The 16,484-nt window shown below is 38.6% G+C and overlaps 1 protein-coding gene across 1 annotated transcript in view; it reads right to left on the bottom strand.

Annotated features, from left to right (window-relative positions):
• Window positions 1-16,484, bottom strand: part of SNTG1 (syntrophin gamma 1) — a 331,005-nt gene that overhangs the window by 19,285 nt on the left and 295,236 nt on the right. Inside the window, exon 16 of the mRNA XM_068525807.1 lies at window positions 12,206-12,298. Within this exon, the coding sequence (XP_068381908.1) occupies window positions 12,206-12,298 (93 nt within the window). The remainder of the gene's footprint in view (window positions 1-12,205; window positions 12,299-16,484) is intronic.

Here is a 16,484-nt window from a genome sequence, read left to right as displayed (position 1 = left end):
GAGAAAAGTCATTGAAGAAAATGGAAAAACCATTACTATTTCTAATAAATATGAGAGCATGTTCAATCTCACTAGAAATAAAGAAGAGTGTGATAATATTACAATGACTTCGCTTTATCCAAACGTTAAATTAGCAAAGATCACTGAAAATTAAAATAACTAAAGCTAGCAAGTTTACCTTGAAATATTTGTATAAAATTCCTGGCAACTGTGTGAAGTTCTTTAGGGTAATAATTATAATATATGTTAAAGCCTTAAAAATGTGGATGTTATGTGGTCCAGACATTCCCTTTCAAAAAATTAACTGTAAGGAAATACAATATACGAAAAATAAAGTGTTAAACACCTTATTATTAATAAATATAAAAAAATGAAAATTCTGAACAATTTGCATTAAAATAATGCTCATAAGAGTCATGTATTTACATGGAAAATGCAATAATATGACTTTAAGGGGGACATAAGAACAGGAAAGCAGATAAGTTTGTTAAAACAAAGGAGCTTGTAGAAGGCTGCAGGGGAACGTCTGCCAAAAACATTATCATACGCAGCTCAGGTCCTGACATTAACCTACCGTGTGGTTTTGGACAAGAAACTTTATGTCTAGCTTGGCTTAACTGTAAAAGTAAAGGTTGCAAATTCTCAAATTTTAATTATAATTTGAAATAATATTTCACAGGTAGTCATAAAAGTAAAACAGGAATTTGTTATTTCAACTAGCTGACCTTTCCAAAGGCCAGACTTTAACAGCTGTTAAAGCTCATTATTTTAAATAAAGAGTAACAAAATTAAGAATGCGGATGAGGCAGATACGTGAAGGAAGCCTGGAGACTTTTCCGAATACGGAGCATGGATCCTTGGCTGTGAGTAGATCGCTCCAAAAATGAATAAAGTACTTAATGAATCTAATGATGGGCTGAAAGATTTGTCAGTTAAGAGGTAACTCAGTAAACTAGTAAGACTTAGAACCTTCTAGGTAAACTGTGTGACTTAACATGCCATTAATTCATTAAGACCAATTTGGAGGAATCTGAATCTGAAAATATAATCAGTAAAAGTTACACAGGTATAAAAATTGGCTTAATTCAAGAATCTTTGGAAACCCTAGTCCTTCTACTTGTATTTTGTTTTTAAGATTCTGATAAACATTATGGCAATTATGTTAAGAATATCAACGCTGAAAAAGATGAGTGGACACCACTCTTCTTATACCATTCAATTTCTGTTGCCATAACGTTGTTGTAATACATTTAGATAAGTACATTTAAAATATTCTTTAAGCATAAATTTTATGTAGATCAGATGACTCCCTTTCTAAATCAAATTTTGGACTTCAAGTTTTCTTGTTCATGTATCAAAATGAAGCTATTGATATTGATTTGTCTCTATTAGCAGAAGAACTTCACGATTAAATGATGTCATTTGTCTATCAATCTTTCAATTAGAAAATCAGTTAACTTTAACTTCTTTTCCATTCAATTTTTGGAATCAAAGTAAAACTTCAGAAATTTCATTATGTCAAAATTGAAATATCTCTTACTCTGAATGCTATCATAAATTCAGTTAAAAACTTCAGCATTGGATATGTTATTTGTTATTGCAACAATAATATGAATTTGTACTGTTGGTAGAGCACAGTGTTACGGTAATATCAGTATTTTCCTAAATTAAGAAACGTATGCAGCTAAAGTGTACTTGCATTGATTTGGGTGAATACGCCAGAAAACTTATACTAACATGAGAACTTATAAAGTGCTGTGAAATTTCCAACAGTAGAAGGGACATGATGTAAGCAAATAGTCCATAATATCTCCTGAACTTTGCAAGCCCAGTGGTCTCTGCCCTCTCTACATAACTTTAACCAAAGGGCCTTGGTTTTGGATTGGAAAATTCCTGCAACCAGTGGTAATCTTAATTTGTTGAACTTGATGGAGAGCAAGTCCAAAAGGAGGGAAAAAAAGAAAACAAACAAATAAAAAAACTAATAGCAATGTATGAAAACATTTCTGAGTATTTTTGAAATCTAGAATTCCACCCAAAGCCTTCAGAATAAATGGTCACAGGCCAGATTCTCATTTCCTCAAGTCTTTCCATAGATGATTGCTCTGCTAGCTCCTGGTCAAATACATTTGCTGAAGTTCATTAGCTCATAAAGTCTGAGGATATTTTCAGAAAAAGAAACTCATTTAACTTTGTTCAGCTAGCTTTTCCCATGGAATAGATTTCAAGAAATTATAAAAAAAAATTCCCTATAAAATAAAATATTTCATGGATTTTAGTAATAATGGAGCCAAAATACCTTACTAATGGTATTTATTAAAACTTTTTTTTGTTTATTTTTGACAGTCAGAAACAGTGTTCAACTCAACATACTGTCTGAACGACTTTATGAAATGATAAATTTAAAATGTACCTGGCATTTTGAAGATGTCTTTAAATATTTTTAAGTGACTAAAATATGCAAGCAAAGATGTCGTACGTGTGAAGAACAACGCAATGAGTCCCAGCATTTTCAATAATGTAGTTGTAATAAAGTCACTGAAGATGGCTAAGAAACATAGTGGGTAATAGGAAAATATACAGTAAAAGTTTATCACCCAAAGTGCTCTCACAATTAAAGACTACAAAAAAAAATTCTGCAAAAGGATCATTTGCCTCTGAACTACTCTTCATAATAGATATGCTTTCTTTAAATTACTGCAGGCTGTAACAATTTTGGAAAAAATAAAAGAAAATAATGCAGGCAAACAGATAAATGCTAAAACCTTTGGATTCAATGCCATTTGGGTTTTATAATTTAAGGTCATCATTCTTAAACCAGTGAGAAATCTTTATGAACTATGCTTACAAACAGTGATTAATCCATGTATGATTGAAGATGAAATGCTAAAATATTATCAAGCAGAATATTCATGTGAAGATCATGAGGCACATAGTATGGAATCCATCCCTCATTCCTGACATTGAGTCATTTATGGGCGACCACATGGACTTCACTCAGGGCCTGTGAACCGTTCCATGTGTCCACTGCTGTCCTTCAGGTTCCATGTGTCCACTGCTGTCCTTCAGTTGAATGTCATCTTTCTTACAGTGAGTGTAACACTGGTCTAGACCCTTTCACATCCTCCCACTAATCCCTGCAATGGCTAGGGCACTGCCATTTTCCAGAGGATGCAATTAAGGAAACATCACATACATTCATAGTATTTCACAACTATTAAGTGGGAATCAAACCCAAGTCGGCCATGCTCCATGGTTCCTATTTTTCTTTTAGCCCAACCTGCTTCTTTGGTTTTCTACAATTATTTGCCTAAGCAAACATCAAAGACCCATTGACTGAGCATGATTATAATTGAACTTCCATTGCAAATAGCCTGAAAGATCCTTAAAATAGAGGACAGACTCAGAGCCCCATTTGGTACAAGACACGAAACTCAGGAAAGTGATTTACTGATTTTCTCAAGCATAGTCTGTTCTGAGTCATCATTTCTTCTTCTTTACAATACTGTTGCTATTTTAAGCTTTTTTCACTCTCTCTCTACAAGTAAAAAGTGTCCCATAAGCTATCCATTTGTTTAAGATTCATGGTTAGAATTGGCTTAAAGTTTAGAAATGCCAGTGATCTAGAGAACTTCAGTGGGAAGGGAAAAGAAAAAGCTTTCCGTTCCTCCATATTTTCGACATTTACCACAGAGACTTTCCAAGCCGGCTGTAATCCCCCAGAGACGGGTGGCAGAGCGGGCTGCAACTGAGGGACTCAGGTTAGCAAATGAATCAAGTGTTTGTATGATATCAAGTGTTCCTTAGATGCAGACTATTCAAAAATATAATTCATCAATTGTATGTCTATAAATGGAAAGTGAAGCTGCACAAATGAGATGAAAAACTTACATGCTGAACAAAAACAGACAAAACAATCTCTAGGGCTTCCCTGGTGGTGCAGTGGTTAAGAATCCACCTGCCAATGCAGGGGACACGGGTTCGAGCCCTTGTCCCGGAAGATCCCACATGCCGCGGAGCAACTAAGCCCTTGCGCCACAACTACTGAGCCTGCGCTCTAGAGCCTGCGAGCTACAACTACTGAGCTCACGTGCCACAACTACTGAGCTCACGTGCCTAGAGCCTGTGCTCTGCAACAGGAGAAGCCACCGCAATGAGAAGCCCCACGCACCGCAACGAAGAGTAGTCCCCACTCGCCACAACTAGAGAAAGCCTGCGCGCAGCAACGAAGACCCAACACAGCCAAAAATAAAATAAAATAAAATAAAACACGAAAAACTCTAGAGTAGAATAATAATAAAAAAAAAACCCTCTAATACATTTATCCGTCTCTTTATTGGGTCACTGTGGGCAGAGCCTAATTTCTCTTGCCCCACAGAAAAATTCCTCTTCCAGAAAATGAAATAACGTCTACATATGAAGGTAATTTAAGCTCTATGTCACCTATCTTCTGAGGAATCTAAGGCTATTTTGCAACATAGGGGACAAACACACCAGAAAGCACAATCTATATGGATTACAACTTATTACACAGAACACGTTGAAAATTACAACAAAACTGCTTTGGAGGCAGAATCTATTTTTAATCTCCCTGTAACACCAATCACCTGGTATTTGACAGTTAACTAATGTTTGCCCAGGAATAACCACAAACATGCTTTTTCTTTTTCTGCTGCAGATTGTCTTGATGGGTCTCCTGGTTAAGCAGAAAATCAAATCTTCCCTCAAAGCCCTCTTTCTGCTTTGCCTCCCTCTTCGACTTTGCACGCAGCCCAGGTACACACCCCCTCTGCTGCCTTCCACCCTCCGCTCCCCACGGAAATGAATTAACAGCACATGTTAGAACGCCAGGGTCCCGTAAGCCCCTCCTCTTCCTTCCTTTTTTTCTGTGGGTGGGTTAGGAGTCATATTTAGTAGAAAACCATGACAAACCTTTTCTTTAAGAATATTTTTCTTTACACATCTTTATCCTTCTCATTTGTTCTTCATTCATGTGAAATGTATCCTAATTGATTATGTTTTTGAACTTTATTAATTACATTTTTACTAAAACTAGTACATCAACTGTACAGTAATTTTGTAAATCTTACAAATGTGAATGGTAATGATGAATAAAGGGAGAAAAATAGAAATATGAAAAGAAAACAGAGTTAGATGAAAGCTCATGGCTTTCACTTATTTCCTTGGCACTATCATATTCATCAATATATTCCTTACTAGTCATTGAATTGATTCTGTGTCCTTGAACGGTGCTTGAGTCTGGATTAGAGCAATATCTCCACCAATCTCAGCTGTAATGCGTGATGATCAGTGCTGCACCAGGGGGTGTCTAGGCCTCCCCTGAGTTTGTGAGGGAAGGCTTTCTGGAGGCAGATCTGCTCTCAAGGTGAATGTAAGCTGTGGAGGTGTCATGTGGGAAAGCATGGGGTACAGCTGGATCCCCCAAAGCTGGGAGACACAGGAGATGATGCCAAATCCAGACAGAGACCAGAACCCTGAGAGGCTTCTATCCTGTGTTGACAGATGTCGTCATAAAGGCAGTAGGAAGCCACTAAAGTAATGTAACAAGGGAGACTGATGACACGGCCGAATTTACATTTTAGAAGCATCATTAATCTGGCAGTGGCTGGGAACGGGGACAGAAGGGCAGGTATCTACGTCTTTGTAATGCTTTGGCTTCTCGCAGACTTCCTGAAGGCCCCCAGTTCCAGATGTGTCTCTTTTACTAGACTGTGGACATCTTGAGAGAAGGGAGTGTACCCTTTTCTGTGTTCCTCGTGTCTGCACATAGACAATGCATAGAAAGAGTGTGGGCAATAAGTATTTACATCGAGAAGGCAGGTTTGGCCGATGCTGCAGTAACCAGATGAGACGGGGTGGCCCTACCTCGGTTAGGGTGCACCTTCCAGATTTACTCAAGGGCAGCTGTTGAGGAAGAGGCCCGGGTACAGAACACAATTCAGATTCCTTCTGATAACGGAGAGAGGAACGCAGAGAAGTCAGAATCAGGAAGACAGCCAGCTCCGGGGCGGACCCTGTGCTGAGATGTGTTCAGGTCACAGCCTGAGGGATCCAGGCGCGTGTCTGAGCTCCAGTTAACAGAACCGAAACTTACCATCCTCAGGCCAGGGGCCTAAAGACTGGATGAAACTTCCTGATCAAACATATTTCATTTCAATTTATCCCCCCCAAATGGACTCTACACTATCCCTATATGATATGTCTATATGTATAAATATTTTCATCAAATATATGGAACATTCACAGAGGGGTATACAGATGTTCACTTCGACAATTTATTTGGAATCTCTCAAACAGGAAAGAAAAAAAAAAAAACAGAAGAAAAGTGTTTCTAAAATGCAGACCTTGTGTGTTATTTTGTAAGAGCTTAAACCCATCAACCTGGTGGGTTGATTATACAGAGTACTTCTTGCAATCATATCTATGTAAAGTTTAGAATAACCAAAACACCTGTGGAAAAAGGGGTACTAACACGTTTCCACACGCGGCTGGATGTGGTGTGCTATTTGTTATTCGTAATGTACTAATTTTATTTTGAGAAACTTTACATGCTGTCTGTGTAATAAAGACTGGCAAGAAAATTTGGTTTTTCTCGTATAAATTTCTTGGATCCTTAGGGTTTTGTTTTTGTTTTGTTTATTGTTGTTGCTTTTTTCTGGCAACGTGATAAAATTCAGCCACACTTATAACTCATATTATCGATTCTCTATAGAAATCAGCTCTTTTCTAGTGATTTCTTTTTAACATATGCACACAGCTTTGCCAGCTCAGTGGAGAGTAACAGCTCTAGAGAGAAAAGGAAATGAGTTTACCGGGATAGCTACATCTAAGTCAATATACCTGTACAACATAATAAGCCATCACTGCTTTATTCTCCTCCAGGTTGTCTGAAGGCTGCTCCACTGACAGAGATTAAGCAGTTTATTAAGTAACTGCTAAATTAACACATAAGCTCCGGCACATTTCATTTTTGAGGCAGTGCCAATTCTTCACTTTGACTATTTGATTTCTAAAATTTAATTATGAACTTTATTACTGTGAGTCAATCATTTTCCTTTTCCCCCTAAGTATAAGAAAAAATTCCCCAATCCAAAGAAATCTATTTTTCTAGAAATTGACTCACATGTAAAAGGCATCACTTGAAAACTATTATGTTCATTAAATTAGCAACATATAACAAATTACCTTGGGATGCATGGTCTTTCTGTGTCGAATCATCCTGATTTGGTTAAAAAGCGGTTGAAGAGGAGAGTCTGAGTCACTCAAGGTGGGTGAGGGCCCCTGTATGTCCAGGGCCTGAGTGGTCTGCAGAGGACGGGTCCCATGTTGGGGGTCCCAGTGGAGCCTAAATTCTGTTTACCCAGTGAACATGGAATAATTTCCTATCTTGGTTATCTGGTGACACCTGCCTGCCAGAAATTTGTTTGTGTTCCAGACCAAGAAGTGTCCCGGGGCAGTGGCCGTCCTGAGGCTGCGTGGTGCGGGGACCAGCTGCCAGAAATGCACCCGGGCATTAAGGCCACGATACACGTTGTCTGTTTATAATATCTGGGTCTTGTGCTAGAGCACACGCCACTGGAAGGGGTTTTTCCAAGAAACTTAGAAAAGTCACTGAGACACACAGTATTAGAAGAGTGAGCCCGATCCTTAAACAGAGTAACTACCCAATGACGTCTCTGTGGCTACTTTCAGGAGAATAATTCCCCAGAGCTGCTCAGGTCAGAAGCTCCAGTGTCATATGTGTTCCCTCCTCTCCAAGCCCTGCTGAGGGCGCCTCGTCCGCATTGTTACCCAGGTCCCTACAGCTCTGCAAGCTCCCAGGTCTAAGCCACACGCCCAATAACCTCCCCCTCCCCCTCCTCCGCTCTTCTCCCCTCCGAAGCATCTTTCCCAAGACGCCAAAGCCATCACAGACGGCATCATGCTTCTGCCATCAGGTCTTGGCGGCTTTGGTGGCCCTCGGTGCTGTGGCGTGTCAGCCCTGGGTTCATCACCCCAGATCTCTGCTCTGCCACCGTGGACCGGGTGCTCTGCCCTCTGACTTGGTGTGGCCTCAGCCATGCGACCTGCTGTGACCAGTGGGAGCCTGTAGATGTCCTAGCAGCAGGGGCACATGAAGAAGGACTGCAGGTAAGGCTTGCTCTGTCCTGCCTGTGTCACCGGCAAGAAAAGGACGTGCCGGGCTGACCTCCTGGCTCCACAGGAATCAGGAGTAAGGGGAGCAGAGCCAGGTGACGATGCTTGAGGGAACCGCCACGTGAGAAGTAAGTACTCACTGCTCTAAGGCGGGGGGGTTGTCACTGTGTGCCACCCGGCAATGCTGCGGCCGCATCGGCCACCAAGACCAAGGCCCCTGCTATCCGGTGCTGCCTGCTTCATTCTGGACACGGCCCCTCTCCTGGTCCTGCCAGCGCTGTCACCCCGGCTGCTCAGACCCCCCACCCCCCCACCCCCACCCCCTGCCGGGTCAGCCGACCGTGATTACGGATTCCGAGGAGAAAGGCAGTTTCCTCTGAGTACCGCCCGGGGCTCCTTCCCCTAGTTACACGCTTCCAGGCCACCCCGAGCAACTCCCTTTGCTAAGAACCAGTAAACCTCAGATGACCCCTTTAGCGTCCATCCTCTCCAGCAGGCGCCGTGAGAACAGGGACCTCTATGAAGCAGAGACCCAGGAGGACTGGAGGGAAAGACACGTGTGTTGAGTGCTACTTATGTAGGAGATGCATCAAGAAAATACTCATTTTTATATTCTCGAACTTTCCTTTTGGATTTTTAACAACTACCTTTGATAGGAAAGAGTTGAAATATTATTGAATAAAAAACATAATCAAAAATGAAGGTCTAATTCTATTTTTAGAAGTTTAACCCATGGAATTTATATTATCATTATGTTGTAACTATATAAATGCATTCTAGAAAAAGTCAAATTAAACATATTGTGAACTGTGTGTGTACATGAAAGTCATATGTCCTTGGCAAAAACAGTAGACCAAAGATCCTCAAAATTAGTGTCCTTCAACTTATCCAAGCCACAGAAAAGACTCTCAAAAATGAGAAGTATGAATATAAGCCATACTAATTTCCTTTCAAATTTTACCTTGAAACTCTGTAAAACTTAATGTCCACTTAAAGATGTGAATGGATTATGAAGATTAAGATATTTCATGAATCACAAATGTCAATATGTTAAAAATTAATTTGATTCTAAGCACAATTATTTGGGAACAGAAGTCCACTATTTTTTTAGAAAAAAAAATCTAGAAAACAAGAGGGGAGTGATTTCAGACAGGGTGACACTGTCTCTCACTGCACAGAATATAAGTTCCTAAAATTCAGGTCACCATGAACATGCATGGGTTTTACAAATTTCCCCCAGATAATGTTTTCAATTTATATTTAATGAAAGTTAGTAATGGGGACAAGAAGAAAACATAAAATCATTATAGTAGCTTCTAACATACGACAGGGATAATTCTTAAAAATGTTACATTTTTACTTCATATTTATTATCTTCATCTATCTTTTAGCCAGTCATGATTTCAAAAATATTTTTAATATGCTATGTGTTAATACTAGCTCTTAGATACCCTGAAGAAAAGAAGCCTTTTAAGTATTCTATCCTAGCATTTCTCAAATTCAAGTATTAAAACATTTTTTAAAAAAGTATCAGACAATAACAATTTTGGGGAATTGGTAGTTCCAGAGTTTCTACCTGGGAAACGGTAATAACGTGAGCGATACTGTCTTTTCCTTTTACCCAGGTTTAAGACCCAAGGTGTAACATTGTAGTGGGCAATCACACGGATGTACTGGACCCTGGAAGTGGGCGTCCCCCCTGGGCTGCTGCATGATGAGTGAAGGGGAGGTCCAAAGAGGGGGTCTGATGCCTTCATCCTTGTTTTGATACAGATGAAAACCCCTTCTTTATTTTCTGTTTTTTTGAAAATTTCATGGTAAAAAAATGTTTGAAAGTTATTCTTCTAAATTACTGAGGGGAAACAGAAACGTCCATTACTTCAGTCTTGCCTCTACCCAATCAACGGAGTCTGTACACGTCGGCTAGGGTGATCTTTCCACAGGACAAATGAGAGTTAGGTCCAACAAGCCCTGGACCTTGATCACGTGGCCCAGCCACGGGGAGCTTTCCTCCGGAGCTGTCTCTCTCCATCCCTCCCCTAGTACCTTACCTTTCAGTCATGCCTTCTGTGCACACTGTGAGTACTTTCACCCTCAGTCTGTAATCATGTGCTCTTTCCATCTTCCCAGCCACGAGAAGCGTTCTCTCAGGCAGGCAGCAGAGTGCAGATGCCAGGGGAGGACAGATGCTCAGAACTAGGGTCTGGGGTTTTCCCAGTTTCTCTCAACCTTGATTAACTGTTTTACAAATTTTGTTTTGTCAAACACACATCTGATCATTTCCTTCCTATGTCTCAAAGGCGTCCAGGGTATTCTTAGGGTCAAATCCCAATACCTCAACAGGACTCCTTTCATAATCTGGGTCTCAGTTACTCCCATACTTGATCTCCATCTCCTCTGACCTCAAATTCAACTTCCATCCTCACTTACAGGTATTTGTCTGGGTAATCTTACCCTTGGTGTCTCATTTTCTGGAAAGTCTGTCTTGAGTTCCCAAGACTGACAAATATATCCCCCCAAGTCTCTCAATAGAGAGGAAGTATTCAGTAAATATTTATTTACAAATGTTACTGCTGAGGTATCTGTTTACATTGGAAATCTATTAATAGGTATAATTAATTAATGCACATATGCAGGTTTAAAGGAATATAATGTCAGAAAATCGATACTTTTAGTTATGGGAATTTGTACTGCAACATCATACTTTGACACATTAGTGAGAAAAGTTCTGAATGAGTATTTTATTCAAAAGAACATCTTTGTCATAGGACAGGTTTAGGGCAGTCTCACGTGAGGCTCATTAAAAGAGCCACAGGCACCTGAAATTCCATAACTAGAAAAGTATTCTTTGGCTTCACCAAAGGCAAGGCACTGCACGTCAAATCTGACCCATATGTGTGGGACTTAATTTCCCAATGTCGAAATATAAAGAAACATTGGCCACCCTCAGACAATGTGAGCTTTTGGGTGACAATCTCGATTGCAGAGTCATGAAGAATCATAAGATCTCCGAACACCAACCCACGTCCCACTTGGCTGGGCCCAGCTGGGCTGGTGCATTAGACACCAGTCTTCCCCAGGATCAACACCCTCCCAGGGCATCCTATGTGCCTTCTGCCCTTCTCACACATTTATATTGCTCTCATTTTATTTGCATTTGATTTTGAAAATCCTGTACACGGCTTAACTTCTAGGTAAAGTATAAGTTTCCCAGTAAAGGATTACTCATTACTCCTTAAATAGTGAGAAGGAATCTATCAGTTTACTTCTCAGGTCATACTTTGATAAGGAGAAAGTGGGCTGGGTCTAAGGAATTGATGTCCTCATCTTGGGGGGAAGGGGACGGGGGGAAGGATGCCTTCCTACCAGAGCCCTATGTCAGGAGCTGCAGCAGTGGAAGGCGACTAAGGCTGGGTAGGGGTCATCTGAGCTTTCAGACTTTTTAGACATGACTGGCTGAGAAGTGCCTGTCACCATTCGATGTATATCACTCCCAGAGACACATCCTTTGTGGAAAAGGCGCCCAATCAGACAGTACAGTTAAGGGTTCACAAGGTTACACTCCCTGGCTTGGGGCCTCCAAACCCTGAAATTCCCCCATCCTATAATTCTAACATATTACCTATACAACTAAAAAAACACATTTCCTCATTTTGATATTGGAGATGCTGACACAGAAAAATAGTAAAGGAACACTTCTAAAAAATTGTTTTGAGAGAAGAAAATTTCCCTTCATTATGAGGCCATACTTTTAGTAAAAGAGAATATATACATATATAATATATAGACATATATGTATACATAGTACATGTATATATACACTTTTTATAGTTATAATGTTTTCTGGCAACACATTTGTTTTATTAAAATTCAATCTCTTGTTTTTCTATAAACATATTAAGGCATAATTTACCTCCTATTAATAGAGACGAGGACCTTAAATCCAACCCCTGAAAACCAGTCAGAGTGCTGACAGGAGGTGCAAGCGACCCCGTCGTCCCTGATTAGGACCCAGCCCACGCATCCTCGCGCTGACCACGCACAGTACCTTGGTCGCAGCGTCAAAGCAGATGAAGCCCGTGCTGAAGTCGATCGTGAGCCCCATCAGGTGGCTTTCCAGCACACACGCGTACGTCTTGCACTGGGCAGAACAGAAAACTGTTACTTTCATGGGACTGACCCAATGTCAGGGTTAATAGTCCACACATATCAGACTGTGTCACAACCCCTGGGATAAGTTCCTTATACAACAGCTAACTTTATTTCAGCAATAACTGTATAAGGAACCTGATGTTGTCAACATCCTAGTGTCAACAAAACACAGGCTGAGTGGTTGTTGACCTGCCCGGGGGATGCAGGGCTGAGTTTCCAATCCTGCCCTGGTGACCTTGTCTTTACCTTGTGTCACACTGATGCCCTTCCCTATCTTGGCAATAAAACTGTATACACATTTTTAGGTGTAGGCAAGATTATGTTAAGTTGTCATATTCTGTAGCTAAATATCACTGCATTTTTATTAAGCTAAAAGTGAATTATTAAAGATTAAGGTATTACTTAAATTCTTGGCATATCAATTTCATTGATATTATTAAAAAGAGAGCTCTCAGGCACACGAACAGATTTAATAATCAGAGCAAGAAATACAAGAAGCGTCTTGACCTTAAGAGTCTCTATACGTTCATCAGTGTGGTACAAGTTATGTCCTAAAGACATTTACCTTTCCTAGTATTTGTGTAAGCCTATTGATTCTTCCAAATCAATAATTAATGATTGTTCACACTGAGATCAGATTAAATTGCAATTTTACTTATATAAATAGTTTGGGAAAACCAGTAAAATATAGATGCTGAAATACAAGAATAACAGATGAGAAATACACACTTGGGGCTTATATGAAACAATGCATTTTTATGTCCATAGGCCAGTTTTATTTGCATTTAATTGCAAACTGGAGTGGGATATTCAAATCAAGAAAAACACCTTTGTTTTAAAGACTTCTTTGACGTGGACCATTTTTAAAGTCTTTATTGAATTTGTTACAATATTGCTTCTGTTTTATGTTCTGGTTTTTTGGCCGAGAGGCATGTGGGATCTCAGCTCCCCAACCAGAGATCGAACCCACACCCCCTGCATTGGACGGTGAAGTCTTAACCACTGGACCGCCAGGGAAGTCCCAAGAAAAACATTTGTAATTCACAAAGGGGAGAGAGAGGGAGGGAGAGGGAGAAAGAGAGAAACCTATCTCAAGCAAATGTTCGATACCAATCCTTACGTCATATTTGTGTTTATAATACTGTGTATAAAAGTACACTAAGTGAATCTCATTCTAACAATGGCTAAATGCATCACGTTGCCTCTACCAAAAAGCTATATTCATGTGTTTAAGCCCAATTTGCATTGGAAAGTTATAACCAGGCCAGATTATTCATTTGGAGTTAAGTTTTTCAAAAAAGGAGATTAGAAAGCAAACTTAATGGGCCTTGTAAGTTTATTTGTGGGTGTAATTTTATTTAATAACATGAACACCTTACCTTCCATGCTTGTACCCACCCATTACCACTTTACTAAAACTACTATCAACTTAAGGAATATCCAAGGCCATCTCATTTTCTCCAATTTAGACATAATTGTTTGCTATTTTCAAGTAACATTATTTAAAAAATACATGTCAGGTGGAAATACCTTCAGTATGGAACATTAAAATTTATCTCATTAAGAACAGAATTATGAATTAAATTACATTGCTCCAATAATCATTAAATCGAAACAGATACGATATAACTTGAGACCCACTGAAGTTTTATTCTATGATTTATAGTCTTAATAACCATATGTAATGAGTATATTTGTATGTTTTAACATGGAAATGTTTGATTTATTGTTTAATTTCTATGTTTATTTTATAATAAAATTGAACTATAGCTAGAAAAAAGCAAAAAAATTATCCTTTTTAGGGAATTTCAAGCTAGAAGCACTTTGAAAGATTTTTGCACAATTATTATATATTATATATAATTATTATATATTATTTTGCACAATTTTATATATTATTACACAATATTTGAAGATACATCACACATAAAATGATTTTTTACATGCCCTTTTGGATGACAGCTAAATGTCTATAGCTGGATAAAGCACAATGAAAGAGTCTGAAATAATAACATTAAAAGAAATAAATTTTTGAATGGGATACACTTCTTCACAGAAAGTCTTATTTTAAAAGGGTTGTATTAATTCATATTGAATTAGTGTAAAAAACAATTATATGTCCCTTACTAGTATTATTCACTTACTCTGGGAAAACTGTTCAGAAATTGGACGAATAAAGGTACTAAAAATACAGTAAATTAATTAGGCTTAACTCTGGTACTTTGAATACTAGGCGAATGTGAGATGTAATTCATGCAAATTTTCATATTTCTGTTTCAATGTGCATTACATTTTCTACTGTCACCCTGGGAAGTATGGCTAGATTTTAAGGTGTTAATTGAAATGACAGTGTAGGATGTTCAGAAATACCTGCTTTCAGTGAATTATCCTTTAAATAAATATATATTTATATCAATATTAAGTACATTAGAGATCAGAAAATATTTAAAGAGATAAAGGAATAGATTAGAAGCTAGAAAATGTTACAGTGCAGTCCTGTTAATGAAAACTAATTTCAAAATAAAAATAGATTAATTTATTAATTTTTATCGTATTAGTCAGTTTATTAATTTCCTACTTTTATGCCTGTTTCACAACAGGAATATGTCCTCTCTTTATTTCTTTACCAACTTTAGTGGAAGTGGAAATATTAAGAACATAGAAGTAAACCACAAACTTCTTCATGTAAATATATTCACATCTTTGAATTTTGAAAATAACAGAACCACAGTGTTCAGTCATTGATTACTGATTTCTGGTAGAGTAAACAAGGGGAAATTATAAAATCTATAAAACAACCAAAAGCTAAAAAGACATTAAATATTTTTCTTTTCACTTACCATATGCAACTTAAATGTGTATTGTGAATATGTAAGGTGCTAGTACAAAGAAATGCATTGCTCAGGACATCAGTTTAGAGAATGTGAGGTCCAGATTTTAAAAAATAGTAAAATACAGTGAAACAACATAATTTTATCTCTATCTCACTTCTAAACATCAGGAGACTTAAAATGAAATTTTAAATTGAAACCAGCAGGTAGAAATCACCATGTATTTGTTTCTAAGTGAAGTGTGATATTCTAGGGAAATGATAATTAGGAAAACCCAAAACTATCAAAATAAATAACAAAAACGTCAACTCCTGTACAACTTTATACAATGCTTTAAAATGGTCTTAAGTGTTGATACTTGGAATAAAATAACATTTAAGGTATTTTTCATCTTTCTACTTTGATATTAAAATATCTATTTACTGAATTGAGGTTCTATACAGCTAAATTATTGAAACAACATTTCTCAGTTACTTTAACATTTTTAGATAATGCAGATCAGCAGAATATGAGAAAATGTCAATTAAGCAATGAAAAAAGTGAAAATAAGTCTTCTCCTGTTCCCTTCCCCAGATTGTTATGTCATACTGGTGTGACCTGATGGGTTGAATATAGAAATTTGTAGTCAGAAGAAAGAAATGAATACATGTCACATATCAGTTCAACATAATTGAACAACTATGCATCCAAGTCCCCTGTTACAGGCAAGAATCCCGGGATAATAATGCTGTACGTCATCATCATACATTTGTTTTCAAAACTGTGTCCGTGTGTCTATTTAGGTCCTGGCTCTATGACTCAAGTGCATCACAACTGCTCAGTTTTGCCCTTGGTCTCTGTTAAGGGTCAGTTAGGGGTCAGCTGCAGAGCCTGTTCCCGTCCACGGTCCTGTGAATTGTATAGGCTACAGGTTTATGACATTTGGTCTAGATATAACTTCACAGTTAAGAGATAAAGTTTAACAAACATCTGCCGATTACTCATGATGTACAAAATGCACTATACTTCAGTCGGTAGAGGAATAAAATAATCCCTGGAAACCCACAACTCAGTGTGGGGATGACAAGCACTCATCACTCCAACGCAAGCAGAGCATGGGGAGACCTAAGGAAACGGATGGAAGAGACTGTGCTCGGCGGGGGCGAGCTTGAACAGGATTCATGTGGAAGGGGCAATGGGGGCAAAGGGCAGGGCTGACCGGGGATTAGCAGAATTGTCCTGGATGATGTGACCTCTGAAAAAAGCTTCAAATTCCCTGTGTCTTTTTGAAGAGAAGGCTTTCTAGCAAGAAAGAGCCTTGTGAGTGAATGAAGTCGTTCAGGCTGGAAATTAGGTGGCTGTGAT

The sequence above is a fragment of the Eschrichtius robustus genome, chromosome 17 (genome assembly GCF_028021215.1).
Source record: "Eschrichtius robustus isolate mEscRob2 chromosome 17, mEscRob2.pri, whole genome shotgun sequence".
Taxonomy (NCBI): domain Eukaryota; kingdom Metazoa; phylum Chordata; class Mammalia; order Artiodactyla; family Eschrichtiidae; genus Eschrichtius; species Eschrichtius robustus.
Note: the sequence above shows the minus strand (reverse complement) of the source record. Positions and strands in the feature narration are given on the sequence as shown.